This window comes from Canis lupus, chromosome 29, assembly GCF_048164855.1.
Source record: "Canis lupus baileyi chromosome 29, mCanLup2.hap1, whole genome shotgun sequence".
Taxonomy (NCBI): domain Eukaryota; kingdom Metazoa; phylum Chordata; class Mammalia; order Carnivora; family Canidae; genus Canis; species Canis lupus.
The window spans coordinates 538,810-560,788 of record NC_132866.1 but is presented as its reverse complement, the minus strand read 5'-3'; the positions used below and the strand labels follow the sequence as shown (position 1 = coordinate 560,788).

Here is a 21,979-nt window from a genome sequence, read left to right as displayed (position 1 = left end):
GTGCTCCCGGGTCGTGGCAGGCACCCGCGCTCCCCCCGCCGTCTGCCCCGCACCCGTCCTGTCCCCAGGTCAGGCGCCACCCACCCACCTCTCCTTGTCGTTCTTGTTCCCCAGACGCCGCAAATGCCCGGCGGCTTTGTCCACGCTGATGATGTGGTGCCGCGCCTTCGCGAACAGGTAGGTGAACCGGCCCCTGATTTTCCCCGTGGAAACTGAGGGTGGAAATGGAAACGCAAGGCTGAGGCTGACGGTGAGGGACCCCAGGCCGGGCGGAGCTGCGTCTCCATGGGGCAGTGCGCCTGGCGGGCCCTGCTCGATGCCCCCCCACCCCGTGGCCCGGCCCCTTGGTCTGCCTGGTGCCAGAGGCTCCTGCTGGCGAGGAAAGCACAGACTACGAGAGCCCAGCCGCTCCAGGCACCGGCTGCCCAGCACAGTCGTGCAGGGCGTGCGACACAAGCAGCTCCCCTCAGCCAACATGCCAGCCCCTCCAGGAGCCGGCCCTCAGAGCCCCCGGAAGACCCTCACCATGCGGGGCCACGAGGCCGTCTCCAGCTGGGCTACTGCAGGCGGGCAGCCAGCTTGCTGGTGGGAGCACGTCAGCACTGCCGCCAGAGCCCGACACCAGCTGGGCAACGTGGAAACCCGCGGTGGCACCACCACACCTCAGATGAGCCCGAAGGCCGACGGAGGGCCACGTCCCAGGCCATCCGCCCCCACCGCTAGGGCGTGACACCTGGGGATGCAGAGCCCTGGGGTGGCCGTGGTGGGGCCCCAGCTGGGCACAGACTGGCCGTCCACAAGGACGTGATGCGCTCGGCGGATCAGTGTCCCCGGAAAGGTCTGATGGAGCCCTAAGCCCAGAACCTCACGATGCAACCTTACTTGGGTCTCTACTGGGACAATCCAGTTACAGTGAGATCATTAGGGTGGATCCTGATCCATTACGATAGACGTCCTTAAAAGGGGCAACTCTGGACCCAGAGAAACAGGTACAGAGGGAAGATGCTGTGAAGACCCGGAGAAGACCACCAAAGCCAAAGGGGCAGGGCCGCGCTCTGCCCGGGCTCAGGGGTTGCTCCCCGCCCCGCCGACACCTCATCTGGGCCCCGGGCCTCCAGACCGTGATGGTCCGTCCTGCGGTGACGGGGTCCCGGGTGACGGCGGCCGCGCGGAGACCCAGACCATACATCAAGGCCTGCACAAGGGCTGCACAGCGGGTGCAGACCTCAGGCGGGGCGCAGCACGGTCCCCACATGTCGGGCGGGGGGTCTGCTTCCCGAGGACGTGAGGCTCGGGGCGGTTCGTGAGCAGAACCTTCTGGGCTCCGGGAGTGAGGGCGCTCTGTACCTTTGGCCTCGTTCTCGCTGTCGAGCACGATCTGGAAGGTGTCGGGGGCTAGCGCCAGGCCCGCGTTCACCAGGAGAGCCCGCTTCTTCCTGACGCTATCCTTCGGGATGGCTTTTTTTGCCTGCAACAGGAAGAGAAGGTATGGAGAGTAGGCTGTTACGCCGTCTGAGGCGACACCGCCCCGGGCTGTCCCACAAAGAGGCCATGACGGCACCTGCTCGATGGCCATGATGGCCTGGTCCTCCGCACGCTCGGGGGACTGGTACTGCATGGTGCACAGGTGCAGCCGGTTGAAGGCCATTGTGAGCTTGTCCTGGTAGAGGCCGAGGCTGTCCAGGAGCATGGCCTTCTGCAAGTGCTGCATGGCCGGCTCCAGCCGGTCCTCGTCCTCGTCGATGTGAGCCATCTCCATGTGCACTTGGCAGCGGAGCAGGACCATGAGGCTGCGGAGGGACAGCGTGCTGCTACACAGGCCCCGGGCGAGACCCTCTTGCCGCCTGGGCTTCCCGGCATCCTCAGCTCCCCCGGTCTGGCCTGGGGGACTCCCAGCGAGGAGGAGCAGGGAGGTCCCTGCAGAGCGGCTAGGACCGGGGCTCCGGGGCTGAGGAGCAGCAGGTCAGCAGACTGGGGATGCGCCAGTGAGACCTGCTGGTGGAGGGCCCAGCGGACATGGAAGCTTGCAATGCTGCCGCCGCCATCTCTGTCCATCAGTGCCGTCCCACCCACCGCCCCACAGGCGCTCGCCCCTGCCTGGCTGAGGGAGACCCCACGTCATGGCCACCGTCCTGGGAACCAGCATTAGCAAACCCGACCAATTTGGCCGAATCCAAGTTCTGCAGGACCCGTGAACCAACTGAGTGCAGACGGAGGTGTCCGTGCCTGTGACCTCAGGGACAGGGGAGTGCCTGTGGCTTCACCCGCACCCGTGAGCCGTCCCTGGTTAGTGCCGGGGGAGGTCCACACTTGCCAGGGAACCAGCTCCCACAGACTCTGCCCAGAATGCGCCACGTTTCTGGGACAGGCCCTGCACTGAGTCACAGGCCCGGAGGAGACCCCACCGCGGGAGACCCGCCCAGGGCTGGCCGAGCTGAAGAACTGGCCGAGGCAAGCCAGCAGCACACGCCGGGGGAGGAGAGCCCATGTCAGGAGCAGCCCGGCAGACAGCTCACTCGAGGAGGCAGTGACTCCCGTGAGCAGACCCAGACCTCCCGGAGCAGAGGAACGGAACCAGCCGACAAGGACATAGAAGTGAGAAAATCTCGGGCTTAACTTCTACTTCCAGCCGTGGGAAGTGACTCTGCCACACGTAACCACCATCCACCTGAGCCAGATGCACCAGCTTTACCAGCACGGGGCTCTGGGCAGCACGAGGCTGCAGCCCCTGGAGGGTCGGGAGGGGGGAGCCCGTGATTGTGGCCCCCACCGGGGACAGAGCAGGGGCTGCTGAGCCAGGGGGGCGAGACGGGAGCACAGCCTGGGACGGAGACCGCATGGGCAAGAGCCTGCTCATCACCAGACGTAGTTAACTCAACAGCTACTACAACACGAATGAAGAGGGCGGGGGCCAAGCACTCCTGGCGCATCTCCTACGACGCCCCGCACACCACGGTAACACTAGACGTGCAAGGGAAGAGAAGAATGCGACCCAGCGTCAGGATATGGGAAGGAACAGATGTTGGGTTTACCAGAGAAGTCCTTCAACACGGATGCTGCAACACAAAATGTGTTCACAAACCTGCGGAAGACAACAGTAAGGACAGAACAGGCGTGGACTCTCAGGAGGCCAGGGCCCGGAATCAGAATATGCGGCGTTGGGAAGCCGCTGCTCGGGGCTCACGGCTCACAGCAGGCCGGGGACGGGGAGCCAGCGAGCCCAGAGATCGCCCGCCGGAGCGCAGGTTGCACGAGCAAGACGGTATAGACACGCGCAGAGGCTCGGGACCTGCGGGCAGGACTCAGGGCGTGTGCGCAGCTCGAGTCCCAGGAGGCGGCCGCCCAGCGGAACGGCTCATGAGAGGCCCCGTCCGCGTCTGAGCGTCCCAGCAGACCCGTGGAGGAGTTTCTAAAGGCTCCAGGGAAAACCCCAGTCGGGACTCTGAAAACAGAAGGAGCGGCAGGACCGCAGCCTGCGTGGGGACCCCCCGGCGTGGGGCGCAGCCTCGCCCGAGCACAGCGGCCTCTTACCCACGTCTGCAGAACAACGTCTAGGAACCCAGAACCCAGTAGCCGGTGGCAACAGGCTTCAAGGATGAGGGTGAGGGAAAGGCCTTTCCAGGACAACAGGAAGAGTTCATCTCCAGCAGGAAGGTTTGGGGTTGAAATAAAGCAGGTGAGAGAGAACTGGGACGTGTGGGAAGGAAAGAGCCTGCGGGATCAGCAAACGAGGTAGAACTACTGTTTTCCTCTGTGATTTTCTTAAAGACAACAATCAAACCGCTGGCTGCTCAGAGCAGATGACAGCCCTGGAGGGGAGGTGGATCCACGTACGTGGAGGATGCGTCTGCCTGGACGTGAAACCCACGAGCACAAGCGCGGGAAGGCGTGGGCGCGGTGAGGGGGAAGCGGGCAAGGCTCTACCCTGGGGCGTGGGGGGGGCGTGCAGCTGACCCCGCGCACCCCGCCGCCTGACGACCCGTGCTACTGGCCCTCGATCGACACCCCCCTGCCCGCCCCAGGAGGTGCAGCTGAGAAACAAAGAAGCCAGTGGAGGAAATGGAGCAGGATTCTAAAAATTAACCTCAAGGAAGGCAGGGAAGGAGCAGCAGGAAGCAGAAGGGACAAGCAGAAAGAAATGAGGTTGAAGACAAGCGCAACGCGGCGGCGGAGGGGCTGGAGCTCCAGCCACCGCACAGATGGTCCCAGTAGATGAAAGGAGGACGGCGGATGCCCACCAGACGCCCGCGTCAAGCCACGCTCCAGGCTTTAACTTGAAGATGCACGGTGGGGGGCGGGGAGTAAAAGTAGGGAGCGGAGAGGCTGTGCAGCTGCCACACATGGGGCCTCCGGGCGGGGGGGGGCAGGAGGCTAAGGGGGCAGACACAACCCCAAACATGCAGGCACGGCGTCTGGAACCACACAGAGCGAGGCTGATTATCCACGGGGCGTGAGAGGCCAGCCTGCTCGAGCCGGAGGCCGTCCCCTCGGGCGCTTGCCGGGATGAGCGCGGCCCACTGGGGACGGAAGGCCAGACCCCTTCGGCACAGGCGGGCGATGCCCCGGCCGCCACCAGGACTCCCTCCCGTCAACATACCACGGGGCTGTGGCCGCCTGGGCCTCCCCATGGGAATAGCCCCCAGGCCCAGAGCATTCCACCGGGTTCTATCAACCATGTACGGAAAAACACCAATATCTGCAGAGTCCTTCAGAAAGCAAGGGAGAAAGAGGCTGCCCAGCTCCCAAAGCATTTATAAAGTCAGCCTGATGTGCCGTCCGACCCTGGCAGGCCAGCGTCCCCGTCACCAGACACGCGGAACGCTGCGACACGACCCCAGGCCCTAAGCGGGCAGCACGCTGCAACGTGGCTACCCCAGGCCGTGTGCACAGGGCAAGGCTGGCTCGACCCCCGAAACTCCGCGTAGTTTGCGGCAAAGAACAAAGGAGACAAGGCACGTGACCGTCTCCAGAGACACAGCACGACGCCGTCTGGGTTTGAGGACCCGTCGGCAGACCAGGTGTTCACACACGTGGTCTGTGTTCCACGCCTCAACGTCATCAGGACAGAATTACGGGAGAGAAAGGGGAGCGGCAAGTAGTCTTCAAAGCTCCGGCAAAGGTGGATACAAACTAATAGGACAGATTGGGAAATGGGAAATAAAGTCCTTAAGGTTAAAAACAGGCCAAAGACAAGAAAGAATTATAGACAATCTGCAACACAAAGAACTGATGGAAATGAGGCGGGGGTTGGGGTGACTGGGTGACGGGCACTGAGGGGGCACGTGACGGGATGAGCACGGGTGTGATAATCTATGTTGGCAAATCGAACTCCAATTTAAAAAAAAAAAAGGAAATGAGGAGGCCCGGGGAGGCGGCCCGCACAACCTCCAGCCGCCGGCCGCCCACCCGCACCCGCTGCCGACCGTCCTCCCCGCACACCCTGCTCCCCCCAGCACTGGAACCCCGCCCCACCCTCCCGGTTGCCTGGCGCCCTGTCCGGAGCCCAGGTGACCTCCCTGAAGATCCCTGCGAGCTCCAGACACAATTCCCACAGCCTCTCAAGCCAGGGGTGTGTGCCGCCTGCCTCCCTCGGATCCGTCCTCTGGGCCCCGCTGGCTTCCAGGCCACCGTGTCACCTGCACGCTGTGCCAGCTCTGTCTCAGGCTGTTCTCAACAGCCGCAGAGCAGCCATCTGACCACTGAACACCCCTCCTCCATGCCAGGTCCTCTGATGACCCCCTAGCAGAACCCCTGTCCTGAGGGGAGGGGCCTTCACAAGCCCCCTTCAGGGTGGACACAGGGCTCTGCTCCTGGGGCGCCACCCCCTAGCCCCCAGGCCATCCCCTCTGCCTAGACTCCAACAGGAAGTGGGCTTCTCAGGGACCAACCAGGACCACTCTGCCTTAACAGCATCCTCTGCCCCTCCCTCCCTGCTTCACTGCCTTCTTAGCACTTAACACGACCAGCCTACTGTGCAGAGTGCAGATGTAGGCGTGGGTGCAGGCGGAGACGGGGGGGGCAGGTGGAGACGGGAGTGCGGGTGGAGACGGGGGTGCAGGGGCAGGCATGGGTGCAGGTGGAGATGGGGGTGCAGGTGGAGACGGGCACAGGGGCAGTCATGGGTGCAGGTGGAGATGGGAGTGCGGGTAGAGACGGGGGCACAGGAGCAGGTGTGGGTGCAGGTGGAGACTGGGGCGCAGGGGCAGGCGTGGGTGCAGGCACTTGGCTGCACACCCTTGCTGTGTGTGTCCAGGCCGGCGTGGCTCCTGGCCCCGGGTAGGCGCTCACAAGTGCGTGATGTATGCCTCCGACGCAGTGAGCACAGAAGGCGGGTGTCGCCTCAGCACTGACCCCGGAGTGTTCCAGGCACCAGGTGATGGGCGCTGGCTTCCCGGCCTGCGGGCCCCCCATGGTGGCTGGTGGAGCACAGACCCCGTGTGCAGGCGCCGGCCGTCAGGCGACCCGAAGGGGTTCCCGCTGCTGGGGGTGCGCCTGCAGGCTCGCGGCTCGGCGGGGCCGGGCTGCCCTGAGAGCCTGTCAGCGGCTGAGGAGGCCCACCCGGCCCCGCCCCGGGCACACTCCCGGCCTCTGACGCAGGGGGACTTTCCTGCTGGCACGGCTGCTTGGGGCCCGAGTCAGATGGCCTCGTGTCCCCGGTGCTGGAGGGTTCCGCGCCAGGCCGCTCCCGCCCGAGCGGCCCCCTGGAGGGCAGCTACCTGTCCACCTTCTCCAGGATGTCCGCGATGTTGGTCAGCGGCTTCCGCAGGTGGTAGCGCAGGTTGTGCTGGAGCAAAGGGAGACACGTGTTCCACTGCGTGGTGCACACCACGTGGATGAGCCTGGGGTCGCCGAGGCGCACGGCTCGCTGTAGCGCGACGTCAAGCCTCTGCACTAGATTCAGCTGCGTCTGCACAAAACACACGGGCCGGTCCGTGAGGACGGGAGGTGAGGAGCACGCACCGCCCTGGGGCTGGAGGGTCAGGAGGCAGCCGGTGCGCCAGGGCGGGTCTGGCCGGGGCAGCGTCTCCGGAAGGCCCTGCTGTGTATTCGACGCCTCCGTAAAGGGCCTAGAACGGGCTCTGCACACCCAGGGACAAGCTTCTCTTCCGTGAATTGACTCCACCAGCATTTCTCCGGCTTATCTGCTCACTGCGCCCTGGGGCCGGGGAGCACCCCTGGAACACCTCTGCTCTGTGCTATGCGCGCCTCCCACCGGACAGGCTCCGGCCCCACGTCTGAGGATCCGTGGACCCTGTTACCAGCCCCATGCTTCCTCAGAGCCCACCGGGGCTGCCAGCGGGCCTGAGCTCGCCCATGTCCCGCGGCCTCTGGCTGCCGCCACCCCCAGGGCATCTGTTGTGCTGCTGGTGAATGGGCCCCGGGGGCAGCAGCACAGGGGCCCCGTGCACCCCTGCCTCCTCTGCTCGAACATGGCCCGGTGGGCTCCGCCAACCGCCGCCTACGCCCCTGGACAGGCTCTGCCAGGAGTCAGACAGGTCCACGCTGGCAGCCACACGTGCCAGTGCAAGGGGGCACGGGAAGCCGCGGGTGTGGGGACGGAGCCTGGACGGCAGATCCCTGGCCCCCGGAGGCGCCCGAGCTCATCCCACCGCGCCGGCCTCCAAATCCACAGGGGCCACCGTGACGGTTTCAACAGATTTTTTTTTAAGCTGCAAAATCCTCATTCAAGACTCGTCTAAAATACTCTCTGGATTCCTTCTCTGGCCAGGGCTGCTGGGCCAAATCCTACCGCGTGAAGTAAGCAGACGGGAGGGGCAGTGGGCCGAGCTCGCACCCCTGCTTCCGGACCCTGAGCTCACACAACCCCCTGCTCCGGGCCCTGTGCTCACGACCCAGTGTGAGCCCTCGGGACCTGGCCTCCCCGGGCTCCTCGCCCCTCCCCATGGACCCCCGGGGTGCCTGTATGCCCAACCCCCTCTGGCGACCCTCCTCTGCTCGCCCCGGGAACCCCCTGGCCCCCGTCCCTGGCAGTGACCTTACCCCGCCCCCAGGCCCAGCGAGGCGGATGGCCCCACGCCGGGCAGGCCACTCCTGCCTTCCTGGACAAGAGTCACGGGGGCAAAGAGCCACGACGGGGACACGGAGGCCCTGACCAACGGCAAGTGCCATCAGCGTGCACGTTGGCGAGGGGAAGAGCAGCTGCACACGGGCGGCAGGAGGGCTCCCCAGGGGCTCCCCCGCCCCCCCTCCAGCCCCGCACACAGGCTGCAGGACCCTGACGGGCCTGGGACGCCATGGGGGGCGGCAGCTAGTCCTGGTGCGGCTCCCACCAGAGAGGCCGTGTCACAGGTGCGAACCCGCAGACTGGGGCGCTGGCCTCGTGTCCCCGCCTCCCGGGAGCCAGCAGCTTCCAGGACACGTGGAAACCGCTCCGAGTCGCTGACTCCTGCTCAGGGACTTACCTCAACAGCTGCTCGGACGTACATTTTAACTTTACTCTCGAGTCTTAAAGCTTCTAGTTCGTACTCCAGGCATTCGATTTCAATCAGCTTCCCGGGATCCTGCAGGACACACGGCTTTTGTCAGCGGGGCAGATGCTTCACGAACGACGCAATCACGCACATTCCTCGGCTTCAAAGACCATTTTAAAATATAACTAATGTGCTAGGTAGAGATTCAACAACAACAACAACAAAAAATCAGAGAATACAAAGACATACAACGAAAGCTTAAGATGTTTCCCCCAAATGCAAAGATGTTAAGTGAAAAACAGTTTTTTAAAAGACTTTTTTAATTGTGCGCCGGGCAGAGGCCGGGAGTGGGGGGGGGGGGGGAGATGATTTCACTGGACATTGAATTTTTACATAATCACGTCAACTTCAGATGAACTCATAAAATGTGGCAAATGTGTTTTACTTGGTCCCCGACAGGGCTGGGAGAGGCGGAGGAGAGGCGGTGGGCAGCAGGCCCGGGGGCCTTCAGGGGCACCCTTGGCCTCCAGCAAACCGCGTGCGGCTCTGCAGGGCTGCAGGGCTGCGGGGCTGCGGGGCTGCAAGCCGGGGCTGAGGAGAGCGGAGGCCTCCGGCCCTCCCCCCGGGGAGTAGGGCCCGGCTACGGTCATGGGTCTGCTGCTGTGCAGGCTGCGCGGCCGTCTCTGCCTGGTTCCTGGCGGAGCACTCCCGACACCCTTGGGGTGCCCCGGGGGCATCTTTCCTTCCAAGGGTGAGACTCCCGTGGGCTCCCAGGTGGAGGCTGCTCACCCGTGATTGCAAGCTTGGGACTCTGAGCCTGCCCCATCCTCCAGAGTGGGGAGGGGCTGGAAACGGACCGATAATTGGATCACGCCTACGTGAGGAAGGCCCATGAAATCCCAATAGTACCGGGTTCGAGGAGCCTCCAGGTGGGTAACCCGTCCACACGCGGGGAGCGTGACCCACCAACTCCGCAGGGACAGAAGCTCCCGCCTCGCCTGGGCCTCTCCCAGACCCTCCCTCTGTGTCTCTTCATCTGTGCCTTCATCTGCATCCTTTATCACGTCATTTATTACACAAGAAGTCGGCAAACGTGTGTCCCTGAGTTCTGTAAGCTGCTCTGGAAAATTAATCAAACCCGAGGAGGCGGTTGTGGGAGCCCCTCACTTGTAGGCAAAGATGACAGAAGCTGCGGGTAACTTGGGGACCTTTCTCCTCGCTGTTGGCACCAAAGTCGGGGGGCAGTTTTGTGGGATTGAGTCCTTCACCCGTGGGATCTGACGCTGCCCCCCGTTAAGAGCGTCAGGGTTGCATAAAATTGTAGGACACCCAGCCGGAGTCCCAGAGAACTGCTCGAGGTGGGGAACACCCACCCCTTTTGGTGCTGGAAGTGCCAGAAGTGCACTGTTCTGTGTAAAAGCAAAGCCGAAGTCGTCAGGACTTGGAAAAGCAGCTCTTCCCAGACAGAGTAGTTAGTGGCGTCACAAGGCGTGATGCTCAGCGCCTCCTCCCTCCATCCACGCATCCTCACCGGGGCAAGTGTCTATCCAGAGCGTCCCCCCCCCTCGCCCCGCCTTTTTTTCCCCGTTGTTGGCTTTCTTGAGTATTGAGAGTTCTCTGCATACTCTGGATACGAAGCCCTTTATCAGATATGTGATTTGCAGACATTTGCACTCGGGATCTCATTCGTATTTCCATTTTCTGAACGATATCAAAGAACAAAAGTTCTTCGTTTTAACAAAATGTATTAATTTCTTGTATATGGATTACACTCTTGACATCACTTCTGAGAATTCTTTGCCTAACTCAAAGTCACAAAGACTTTTTTTTTTTTTTCCCCTAAAAGCTGTATCGTTTTGACTCTCACATTTAGGTCTACGGTGCATTTTGAGCTAATTTCTGTATATAGAGTGAAGTAGGGGGCCACGGTTTTCCTTTGTTCTACCACGTGGCTAGTCACCTGCTCCAGGAACACTACACCTGTGTCAAGTCAGCTGGCCTCACGTCTGCGGCTCTGACGCTGGGCTCCTTTCATCCCGTTCATCTGCGTCACCTCCTTCCGAGCAGCACCACACTGGCTGAACTACCGTCCTCAGGTGATGCAGCGTCCACCTTCTGACACCGCACTGCTTTTCCTTTTTTTTAATTTAATTTTTTTATTTTTATTTTTTGCACTGCTCTTCCAAAGTGGCTTTTAGGTATTTTGGTTCCTTTGCATTTCCATCCACGTTTTACCATGAGGGTGTCCCTCTCCGAAGCACTCCCACTGGGACTCTGGTTGCGAGTGCCCTGAAGCCACCGTCCCAACCCGGAGGGAGCTGGCATCTCAACGGGAAGTCTTGTGATTCCCACCGGTCTCTTCTCTCTGAACAGCCAATGATCTCTTGAAGAGATTCAAGTATCTTAAAAAGTCTTTCACATTTGCTCACGTTGTCGCCCTTTCTGGGGCTCCTCTCTATTTTCTGCAGACTTGGGACCTGCACCGGGCACCGCTTTCTTCTACCTGAACGGCTGCCTCCCAAGTTTCCTGTAGCCTGAGTCAGACTCTTTCAGATTTTGTATATTTTGTATAAATATTTTACCTCCGGGTTTTTTTTATTTTAAGATTTATTTTTATTTGATACAGAGAGAGAGAGAGGCAGAGACACAGGCAGAGGGAGAAGCAGGCTCCATGCACCGGGAGCCCGACGTGGGACTCGATCCTGGGTCTCCAGGATCACGCCTTGGGCCAAAGGCAGGCGCGAAACCGCTGCGCCACCCAGGGATCCCCTTACCTCTGGTTTTTAAAGACACTTTCTGAGTATAGATTTTTAGGTGAATACTTTTTTCTTTTCATATTTTACAGATGTTGTCAATTTTACCTTTTTTAAAAAATAGCTATTAGGTTTTTTTGTAAAAAATAGCTATTAGTTACATTAATCTTTTTTATTGGCTTTTTGATGTCTATTTCATTTATTTTTGCTCTGATCTTCCTTCCTTCTGCTAACTGGGCTTGTTTCTTCTTTTTCTAGTTCCTTGAGGTATAAGGATAGGTTGTTTACTGTAGAGCTTTCTTTTTTCCCTACGTTGGGCGTTTTTACTGCCCTGTTAGGACTGCTTTGGCTGCATCCCGTAAGTCTTGATATGTTGTGTTTCCCTTGTCATACGTTCCAAGATACTTTAGATTTCCCTCTTGATTTCTTCCTTGACCGATTGGTGGTTCAGGAACATATTGTTTTAATTTCCATGTTTGTGAATTTCCTAGCTTTCTTCCCATTACTAACTTCTGGTTTCCTATCACTGTGTTCAGAAAGGATACTTGATATGATTTCAGTCTTCTTAATGCATCAAGATGTGTTTTGTGACTTAATGTATCATCTATCACGGAGAATGCTTCGTGTGTGCTTAGATGTATTTTGCTGCTGTTGGGTGATAAGCTCTACATATGTCTATCAAGCCCATTTGGTCTAAAGCGTAGCTCAAGCCCGATATATCCCTAATGAGTTTCTGTCTGGATGATATACCCATGTTGAAAGTGAAGTGCTGGGACGCCCCGGTGGCTCAGTGGTTGAGCTTCTGCCTTAGGCCCGGGACGGGATCCCGGGGTCCCGGGATCAAGTCCCACGTCGGGCTCCCTGCATGGAGCCTGCTTCTCCCTCTGCCTGTGCCTCTGCCTCTCTCTCTCTCTCTCTCTCTCTCTCTGTGTCTCCATGAATAAATAAGTAAAATCCTAAAAAAAAAAAAAAGTGAAGTATTGTAGATCCCTACTATTATTGTGTTGCTATATATTTCTGCTTTCAGATCTGCTAATACTCTCACCTCATACACTTAGGAGTTCCAATGCAAGGTACATATGTCTGCACAATTGCTATATTCTCTTTTTTAAGATTTTATTTATTCTGGGATCACATTATAATCTGTTATATTCTCTTGATTAATCAATTGCATGTCATTATAGAATGATCATCTTTGTCTCATTACATTTTTTTTTTACTTTTGTATAAATATAGCTACTCCTGCTCTTTTGGTTACCATCAGCATGGAATGTTTTTTTCCCATTCCTTCACTTTCAGCCTACATGTATCCTTAAAGTTGAAGTGAGTCTCTTGTGGGCAGCATATGTGTATTTTTTTTTAATACATTCAGTATTCTGTGTCTTTTGATAGGAGAACTTAGTCCTTCATATTTAAAGTAATTGTTAATAGGTAAAGACTTATCGCCATCTTCTTTTCTGGCTGTTTTACAGTTTCTTTGTTTCTTTCTCCTGCTTTCTTCTTTTGTGATTTGATGATTCTCCATTGTGGTATCCTTTAATTCTTTTAATCTTCTGCACATTGTGCTTTGTGGTTACCATGAAGATTACATAAAACACTTAAAAACATTTATGTTAAATGACAATCTATTTTAAGTTGAAACAGCTTTACTCCAATCACATACAAAAACTCTTCTTACTATCCCCCCATTGGTTTTTTGTCACAATTTACATCTTTTAGTGTTTTGTAACCATTAACAGATTATTGTAGCAAGTTATTTTTACTAATTTTGTCTTTTAAACTAGTGATTTACACGCCACCATTATAATAGGAGTATTCTGACATAACTATATACTTACCTTTACCAGTTAGTTTTATACTTTCATATATTTTTATGTTACTAATTAATGTCCTTCCATTTCACCTTGAAGAACTCTCTTAGCATTTCTTCTAAGGCAGGTCTGGTAACTCACCCAACTTTTGTTTCTCTGGAACTGTCTTTCTCTGTCCTTCGTTTCTGAAGGACAGCTTTGCTGGATAAAATATTGTCTCACAGTTTTTTTTCTTTTAGCACTTTGAATATATCATCTGATTCCCTCCTGGCCTGCAAGGTCTCTGCTGGTAAATCCATTGATAGCCTTATGGCAGTTTTCTTTCATCAGATCAGTTTGTTTCTCCTGTTACTTTCAAAATTCTCTCCTTTATAACAATAATTTTTATAAAACTTTTAACAGTTTTATTATAACATGTCTTGGTGAAGTCTTCACTGGGCTGAATCTCCATGGGACCTATGAGCTTTATGTACTTGGATGACCATACCTCTCTGCAGTTTTGGGAAGTTTTCAACCATTATTTTTAAAAATCATTTTTCTTTCCCCTTTATCTTCTTTTGCCTTCTGGAACTCCCATAATACAAATATTGTTTTGCTTACTAGTGTCCCATAATTCACATAGGCTTTCTACGTTCTTTTTTTTTTTTTTTTTTTCTCTACGCTCTTTTTCATTTTTTTCTCTGGATAATTTCAAGTGATGTTTTAGGTTACAAATTCTTTTTTCTGCTTGATCAAGCCTCCTACTGATGCTCTCCACTGACTTCATTCACTGTATTTATTCTTCAGCTCCAGGATTTCTATTTTATTTTATTTATTTTTTTATTTTTTTTACTATTAAACTCATTTTCGTCACATATGTTTTTCCTGATTTCATTGTGTACCTGTGTTCTCTTGCAGCTTGCTGAGCTTCCTTAAAACAATTATTTTGATTTCTTCGTCTGGAAATTCATATATCTCCATTTCTATGGAGTAGGTTACTGGAAAACTGTTCTCTTGGTGGTGTCATGTTTCCTTGATTTTTTGCTGTTTCTTGTAGCCTAGTGTTGACATCTGTGCATTTGATGTAATCATTTTTTTCATACCTTACAGTCCAGTTTTGGTGGGGAGAGACCGTCACCTGTGGGTGGGGTGAGAATGCAAGCTAAGAAGGATGTGGCAGCTATAGTTGTAGGGAAGGCCTAGAACTCCATGCAGCTCCACAGCTGAGGTCAGCCACAGCAAACACTAGGATTCCTCAAAAGTCAAGACTGCTAGTCTCTAGTTTCAAGGTCTGTTGGGGTCTTTGGTGGTAAAGCCTGCTAGGACCCCCCTGATCACTTTTTCTCCCTCAGGGGATGTTGTGGCCATGGGGGATCTCTTGTGGCACTAGGTCTGGGTTGCAAGCACCCTAGCAGTGGTGGCACTGATTTCTGATGCACAGGCACCCACAGAGCCACTTAGAGCTGAAGACTGCATTGGAGGGCACTTTCAGAGTCACAGCAGTTCTGGGGTCCTAGGTACTGGCTAGCTGACAGCAGTGATATGGAGTGTGACACGGGCGTGACAAGTGGCCATGAGACCAGGATCTACATCTAACTGCTTTGAATTCCATTCCAGGAACTATTCTCAGCCCTATGTAACTTCTGAAGGTTGTTCCCTGGTCTCCTTTTAGGTGGCTCTCTCTCCAGCTTGTGTGGTTCCCTTATAAACATGCACTAATCAGAACTCAGTTGAAGATTTGAGGGGTAGCCTCTGTAGGTCTCCAGAGCTCTCACTCTGTGCAGTTCACTCCTCCATCCTATCAACCACAGCTGCTCTGTCCTCCTCACTGCCAACTCCTCCTCAACTCGGGTAGACAGGCCCAGGCTTCACCAGTGTGCTCTTCCCTCGCCGAGTCTGCAAAGTCTCCAGGCAGTAAGCTGGGTGATGACAACGAGACTCACCCCCATGTGTTCCCCACCTCTCCACAGTTTTGCCTTCTTTCGTTATCTACTGTTCAGTGTCTTCAAACATATTGTTACAAATATTGTTTGGCTTTTTTCAGTTGTTTCAGGCTTGAAGGCCTTTGACTCCAATTTGGCCAGAAACGTTCATTTCTTTCACTATATCATTTTCATATTCTTTCCCCCTTTTAAGAAAAGTCTCATTTATTTCTGAACAATCATATATGATTACGTATTTGTTTTTGCTTTGTATTTGTTTATTGTTCCTCTCAAGAAGGTAGTAAAATATCAGGCATTGCAATTCAGTGTTGGAGATCTAACCCAGCCTCACAGTCATTTCTGCTTTCCTCGATTGCCTCTTCCCCCTCGATTGATGTCACTCCACACTGAGCTCCTCGGAGTGACCCAACTCCTACACTTCCCAACCATGTTGGCCTATCACCAACAAAATTTGCCGCACACCTCTTAAGTGCCAGGCATTAGGCTAGGAAGCAAACAGATCAGGTCCCCGTCCTCCAGGAGGTCTCGTTCCCATTGGGAAAATGGACAAATCACCAAGTAACACATGAACATCATTATTAGGCATAAAGACGGGCGAGATGTAATAATGTAACCACTTGCCAGGAAAATCTAACAATTCCAAACCTATATGAACAAATACACATAAGAAACAACAAATGTACAGTGTAAAACTGAGAAACTCGTGTTTGTAGGGAGACTTTTAACACATTTCTCATAGAACTCAATAGAGCAAACAGATAAAAATGAGTGAAACCCTGAAACAATGAACACTGCAGTGCTGTTTAATGGATACGTACAGAATCCTTTACTTAAAAAATGAAGAAATCCTTTTTGAGTATGCACAGAATGTTTACAAAAACTAAGAGCAATAAATACTGAGTATGTTGCAAAGTGCCAGCGAGGAGAGGGTGCCTTCATCTCAGAGGTGCAGTTCACCAAATGAACGCTCTGCGTTTGAGTTATACATTTAAGTTAAAAAAAAGAACCAGTACTAGTCATTTCCACAGATACCACACGGCAACACCAGGAAGGATAACACAGCCCGGGGGGAACGTCCCTCTCGTACACAGAGGGTGCTCTGTGCAGATGGTCTGAGGGAGGCGATGTCCGAGCTGAGGCCGGGCAGGGAGAGTCCCCTGGGGGACGTGCTCTGGAAGCACCAGAGTGGTGAGGGCCCCACCACCTACATGTGATCCTCCTTTACAGGAACCTGCTGGCGGCAACGAGGGCGACTCACCTCACCACAGGCAGAGCATCTGCGTGACTTCCGTAGCAGCACCAGGAAAAGGGGCTTAGCCCTGCGGACATTTTACAGAGATAAGAACCCACACTCCGAGGGTGTCACTCGGCTGGTGAGTGATGCAAGCACGGTGAGACCCCAATGCTAAGTTAGGGCCACTGTGTGTGGAAACAGACTATGGGAATGGGGCCATAAAAGAACTCTGAAACCCTCTGAAAATAGGCACCTCTGCTGTTTTCATCCTGTGCTTTCTGGTCTAGGTGTTCCCAGTCCAAGCTGCACCCATGCTTGCACGCCATCCTACCTCTCCCACCAGCAGTCCTATCCAAGTCCTACCAGGCCACCAAGGTGCAAATTTCCTGCTTTAGAACAATTTCCAGATCAACATGACCATGATATGACGACTGATTTCCCTTCTGCTAAACCATAGGTCTTGGGCACCTGGGTGGCTCAGCGGTCGAGCGCCTGCCTTCAGCTCAGGTCATGACCCCGAGTCCCGGGATCAAGTCCTACATCAGGCTCCCTGCATGGAGCCTGCTTCTCCCTCTGCCTGTGTCTCTACCTCTCTGTTTCTCATGAATACATAAGTATTAAAAAAAAAAAAAAACTGTAGGTCTTATTATCTGCACCGTGGAAGGGGCACTACCCTAGAGCTTTATTTGGAGGAAACTCCTGAGGGTCAGCTGATATCTAGGACTCCAGGTACTTTGAGCCCAGCAGGTGTTCCCTGGAAAGGGCAGACACTGATGCCCCTGCAAATGGTCCCACTGCCCGAGTGAATCCTCCTCCCTCCGCCTCTGTCACCCTCACGGGCAGCAGTGCCCCCAGCAACACCTGCTGGTCACCAGGCACTACGTCCACACCGCCTGTGCCAGTGGCTAAATGAACCTCTGCTCTGAGCAAGAGTCCTTGCAGCTTCTTATGTTAAAACACATACACCTGAACTGAAGCATGTGCTCTTAGAAACTTCTGACGGCAGTGTAAATTTTTCTTTGGAGGGCAGTGTTGTAATATGTGTTTTAAAATCCTCAAAGTGAAAATTCCCAAGTAATTTCATGTCGATGAGCTTACCTTAGCGGAAAAAAAAAAAAAAAAAACTACGTGCAAATAAAAGCTTTGAGTGTAAAATATTGATTGCAGCCCTTTAGGTAGAAGCAAAAAGTAACAGGCTTTAAACGTCCAATCACGGGGCTGAAGAATCTGCTTTGGATCATGAATACCATGAAATGCTGTGCAGCCTTCAAGTGAATCGTGTAAACACCTGGTGGCAACACGGGCCGCTGCTGTGATGGCAGCGAGAACGCGTGATGCAAGTGTCACATCGTCTCCACTGTGTCAAGGGCACATGTGGAAAACTGGAAGCGGTTTACCGACCACACGCTGCGAGGCCCTCCTGCCGGAGGGTTTTGTAATTCCTTTCCCTTCCTTTAGCCTTTTATGTCCAGAAGACAACGGGCAGGTGCCGCACATCCACAGTCACCCGTCACTTACTTTGCTGTCCATGTTCTTCAAGTCTGAGAGGCAGCCAGAGGAGATCTCCTCACATTTCAAGGTCAAAGAAAGACGAGCCAATTCAAAAAGCAAAAGAATTCTGGAAATGAAAAAACAAAAAAGCAAGGCATCAATAGAGGCGTTGGGGAGCATGTACCTGCAGGTCGCTGTCGGGGAGAGAAAGCAGTCAGTATTCAACCAGAGGCAGGAAGTAAAAATAAAATAAATACCCTGCCCAGCCCCCGCCAGGCCCTGACACAGAATTTGGCAGAGCTGCGTCCGCTGGGCGAGCTGCTCCTCCGCCGCCGCCGCCCTCACGTGGGTACAAGTGCGGTGAAGGAGGCAGGAACAAACAGCCCTGCACACTGACTCGGCGCCACGGGTGTCACAGTCCGAATCACCAGGGCAGTGGGGGCAACATGGGGAACAGGCAGGAATTTCCTGACTCAAAGCCTCTTCCTCCAACCACGGGACAAACACCCAAGGACGTCACCAGTGGGCATCTTTGTACGAAGTGGCAGGGGGACTCTGACATCTACAAGGAAACGCAAAACACCGACAGCCTAAGCGAACTTGGAAAAAGCCCAAGGCTGGAGGACCAGCCACCTGACCGTGAGACTTGGTATAAAATCGTAGGAGTCCAGGCCTGACGCAGGACAGGCCCGAGTCCTCCGCCTCGACCCTGACATTCCGGACCAGGCCTCCTCGCTGGGCATGGGACACCCGTCGTGTGCACCAGGCGCAGTACGTGTCGCAGCATCCCTGGCGGCCAGGCACGGGATGCCAGTAGCAGCCCCAGCGGCGGCCACCGGCGGTGTCTCCAGACATGCCCACTGGCCCCTCGATGAGCCAGTGTCCCCCTGCCCCTTGCCAGCCAACCATCAGTCTTACCCAGGCCCCAAATGGCTTGTCTGCTATAAGAGCCGAACTTGGGGTCACCACCCTCCCCTCCCTGCACTCGGAGTGACATGGGTCCCTGCACCCCCACCGTGCCGGCCCATGTCCTCTGCCACCTGCTCACCCCTGGAGCCGCAGGGCCCTGGCAGGCCTGGCCTCCTGACATTGGCCCCTCAGTGCTCCCCGAGCTCTGGCCACACGCACCCACCACACAGGTCCAAAGAGAAAACCCATAAAGATAAATATCACTGGGTTTTAGTCCTTTTTTGTTTTTTTTTTTAGTTTTAAACAGAACATTTTTCCCACCTAGAATTCTTGGCACAGAAGCCAGGGTGGAGGGGTGTCAGCAGGGTCCCTCACAGAGTCGGGGAGGACCTGACAGCAAACACACAGAGGCAGCTGCGGCCGGCAGACGGCACGGCCGCTCCCCCAGGCCGAGGAGCACCGACCACGTGCCGGCGGCAGGCGAAGCCACACGGAAACCCGACTATCCACGTCGAAGCTGCTGGGTCGCCCTCTGTGGCCACGCATAGCGATGGCACAAGTTCTTACAAAAGTCAAGGCGCAGAGACGCGGCAGGGGAAGGGCCGTGCCGGGCACATACGCAGAGTTGGGGGCACACGACGGGGGGCAGAGTGTGCAGCGGCTCTGAGTTGGAGCCGCATGGCCTGGACTTCGGGGGGACCCGGGTCAGCCTCGCCCCACAGGGCTGTTGGGCAGGGAATCCGCGACAGGCCCGGGACTGGCGGGAGTGGACGGGGGTTCAAATCATTCTCACGTTAAATAAAACATTTCTGTACATAAAAAATTAATTTTATAAACCTAAGAGATACACAAACGGGAAAATTGATACATATACTGGAGCTGGAGGGCTCAAATTTTAAAATAGAAAAAGCTTCTGCACATCAATAATGAAACAATTTCTACTCCACTTACAAAAAACAGGCAAAAGAAACGTATAGGAAACTAATAAAGGGACAAAATGCCAGGGAACATGACAAAACGGCAGCAGCCAGAGGACTCAGGGTGAGAGCAAGGGTGCGTCCCCTCCCCTCCGACTTGCTCCAAGGCGACCGGAGGACTCGGAGGCCCGGGTCTTCACGTGCGCGCTCCGTAGGGCTCCTGCAGCATGTCTCAAGTGCCCCAGAGGCCCATTTCTAGAAACTTCCCCCAGGGCTGCTCTTATCAATAGTGATGCGTCCAAGGGAGGGCCACTGTGCCAGGGGGTGCCAGAGGGGACCCTGCACATTCGTGCCTGCACGTGCCTATGCATTCAAAAACGTGTGCCCGGGTTCACGGGACCCAGAGCGCTCGGGCTGACCTCCTAGAGCGCTTGAAAACCCAGGGGGAGAACCTAGTTGTAGAATATTCTGTGATGCAGAAACACGTTCACAATTCACATGGGAAAAGCGGGTTAAAAACCTATCTTACGATAATGTTGAAAATATACGTTGATCCATTTCAGACTTTCTGCAATTATCGCATATTACATTTGAAATTTAAAAGATGATGAAAATCATTTGAAGATTATTTGGGGGGGGGGGACAGGGAGAGGGAGAGGGAGAGGTGGGTAGCGGCAGGGGAGGGAGAACCGCAAGCTGACTTTGCACTGAGCGCGGAGCCTGATGTGGGGTCGGTCTCACAGGCCCGAGGTCGGCCTGAGCGGAAGCCAGGAGGCGGATGCTCCTCCGACCGGCCACGCCGGCCCCTGCTGGGGGGAATCACGGGCAGTTCTGTGTACGCAGCACCCCCGGCCCGTGCACTCAGGAGCCGCGGCGCAGCTCACGCGGGCAGCGACAGCATGAACACCAGACAGCCGGCCGGCCCTTTCGTCCGATCTGCCCCAGGCCGCCTGGAGACACCCGGCGACCCTGCGCCCTGCTGTTGGCGGCCTGCGTGACCCCTTCCCCCGGGTGACTCCCGTCTAACCAAGGAGGCCTCGACGTTGGGCCTGCTCAGACCCCAGGCAGCTCGGACCTCCTCGTGCGTGTTCCCCCTGCTGGCTCTGATAAAGCACCTGCTTGGTCGGGCTTCGCGAGAGACCGCAGCCCCGCCGTCACCCGGGCGGCGGCCGCGCCTGACTGCCCCACAGACACGGCAAGAGGACCCACGTGCAGGGTCAGCAGCTGCGGCTCTGGGGTGATGGTGACGCCGCGTCATTAACATCCCCTCCACGGGCCTCCACTCGACTGACTGCCCCAAACACCAGAAATCCCGTCTTCCCCAGTTCTCGGGGCCCGGAGACTGGGAGCAGGCGTGCAGGACCGCGCTCCCTGGCGGGCTCAGGGCTGCCTTGCTCCCCCAGCTTCCGGAGTTTGCCGGCCAGCCCGGGTGCTCCCCGGCCCGCAGCTGCAACACCCCGACCCTGCCTCTATTGTCACCCGGCCTTCGTCCCCGCGAGCATCCACATCCCAAATTTCCCTCGTCTTATAAGGACAGAAGTCACTGGTTAGGGCCCATCCTCGTCCAGCATGACCCCATCTCAACTCGATGACTCTGCAAAGATCCTATATCCAAACCAGATCGTGTTCACAGGCAGCAAGTCCCAAGGGTGGGCACGTGACTCTACCTTTTTGGGGAACACGGTTCTGCCCATAACACCCCAAAATCAATGAATGAATGACAGACGGAAAAAATACATCAGTAATTACCACAGATGACGGCCCAAATGTTTCACATGTTAGGAGCGCAGAGGCGCTGACGAGAAAGTCAGAGAAGCCAAAAGAGAAATTCTCCCAAGGGGTGGTTCGGAGGCCTCCGCACGTGCTGAGTGGGACGCCGCACTGGTGACCGGGGCGCGGGGGAAGCCAAGGCGGGGGGTGACTCCAGCCGCCGCGTGCACGGGGTGGGCCGGGGCGTCGGTCCTCTGAGTCTGCACCCGCGGGAAGCGCATCCGCCATTTCCGGGGCTCCGCTACGGGCTGCTCCCCGCTCCTCCCGTCAGCCTGACGCCGCGGCGGCCGCTGGGCTCCGGTCCGGGAGGCCCCCCCACTCGCTCAGCCCCGAGGCTGAGGACTCCAGCTGCCGGACGTTACGCTGCGACTCCGACAGGTGGGAGACGCTTCAGTAACTTGGAAACCACCTGCGCTTACAGGTCAGCCTGGATTTCAGAAGCGTGATGTGAAGTCACGTATCCCGAGCGCCCCCCAGACCGCACAAACCGCCAGAGCCTCCACGGTGGCTGCCGAGGCCGCTTCGTCCACCGCGCCCCGTTTCCTGTACTTCGGGTCTCACGCAGCGACGGCGCAGGCGCCCGGGGGGCGAGGGGGACACTTACTTTTCCTCTCTGACTGAAGGGAGGTGCTGGTGATTGAAATAGCTCAAGTGCTTATAGGTCTTCTTCAGAATCGCACCGACATCTTCAGGTAAATCATTTTTATCCAATTTCCTAGAATTTATAAGAACCAAAACAT

At 55.6% G+C, this 21,979-nt stretch overlaps 1 protein-coding gene across 7 annotated transcripts in view; it reads right to left on the bottom strand.

The window, feature by feature from the left end:
- The window catches only part of CFAP46 (cilia and flagella associated protein 46), a 94,707-nt gene that overhangs the window by 67,247 nt on the left and 5,481 nt on the right, over positions 1 to 21,979 (bottom strand). For all 7 annotated transcript variants that reach the window (XM_072804790.1, XM_072804793.1, XM_072804792.1 and 4 more), the window contains exons 8-14: positions 21,844 to 21,954; positions 17,671 to 17,770; positions 8,424 to 8,522; positions 6,717 to 6,907; positions 1,562 to 1,790; positions 1,348 to 1,468; positions 89 to 212 (exon numbers count right to left, since the gene is read on the bottom strand). In XM_072804790.1, the coding sequence (XP_072660891.1) occupies positions 89 to 212; positions 1,348 to 1,468; positions 1,562 to 1,790; positions 6,717 to 6,907; positions 8,424 to 8,522; positions 17,671 to 17,770; positions 21,844 to 21,954 (975 nt within the window). The remainder of the gene's footprint in view (positions 1 to 88; positions 213 to 1,347; positions 1,469 to 1,561; positions 1,791 to 6,716; positions 6,908 to 8,423; positions 8,523 to 17,670; positions 17,771 to 21,843; positions 21,955 to 21,979) is intronic.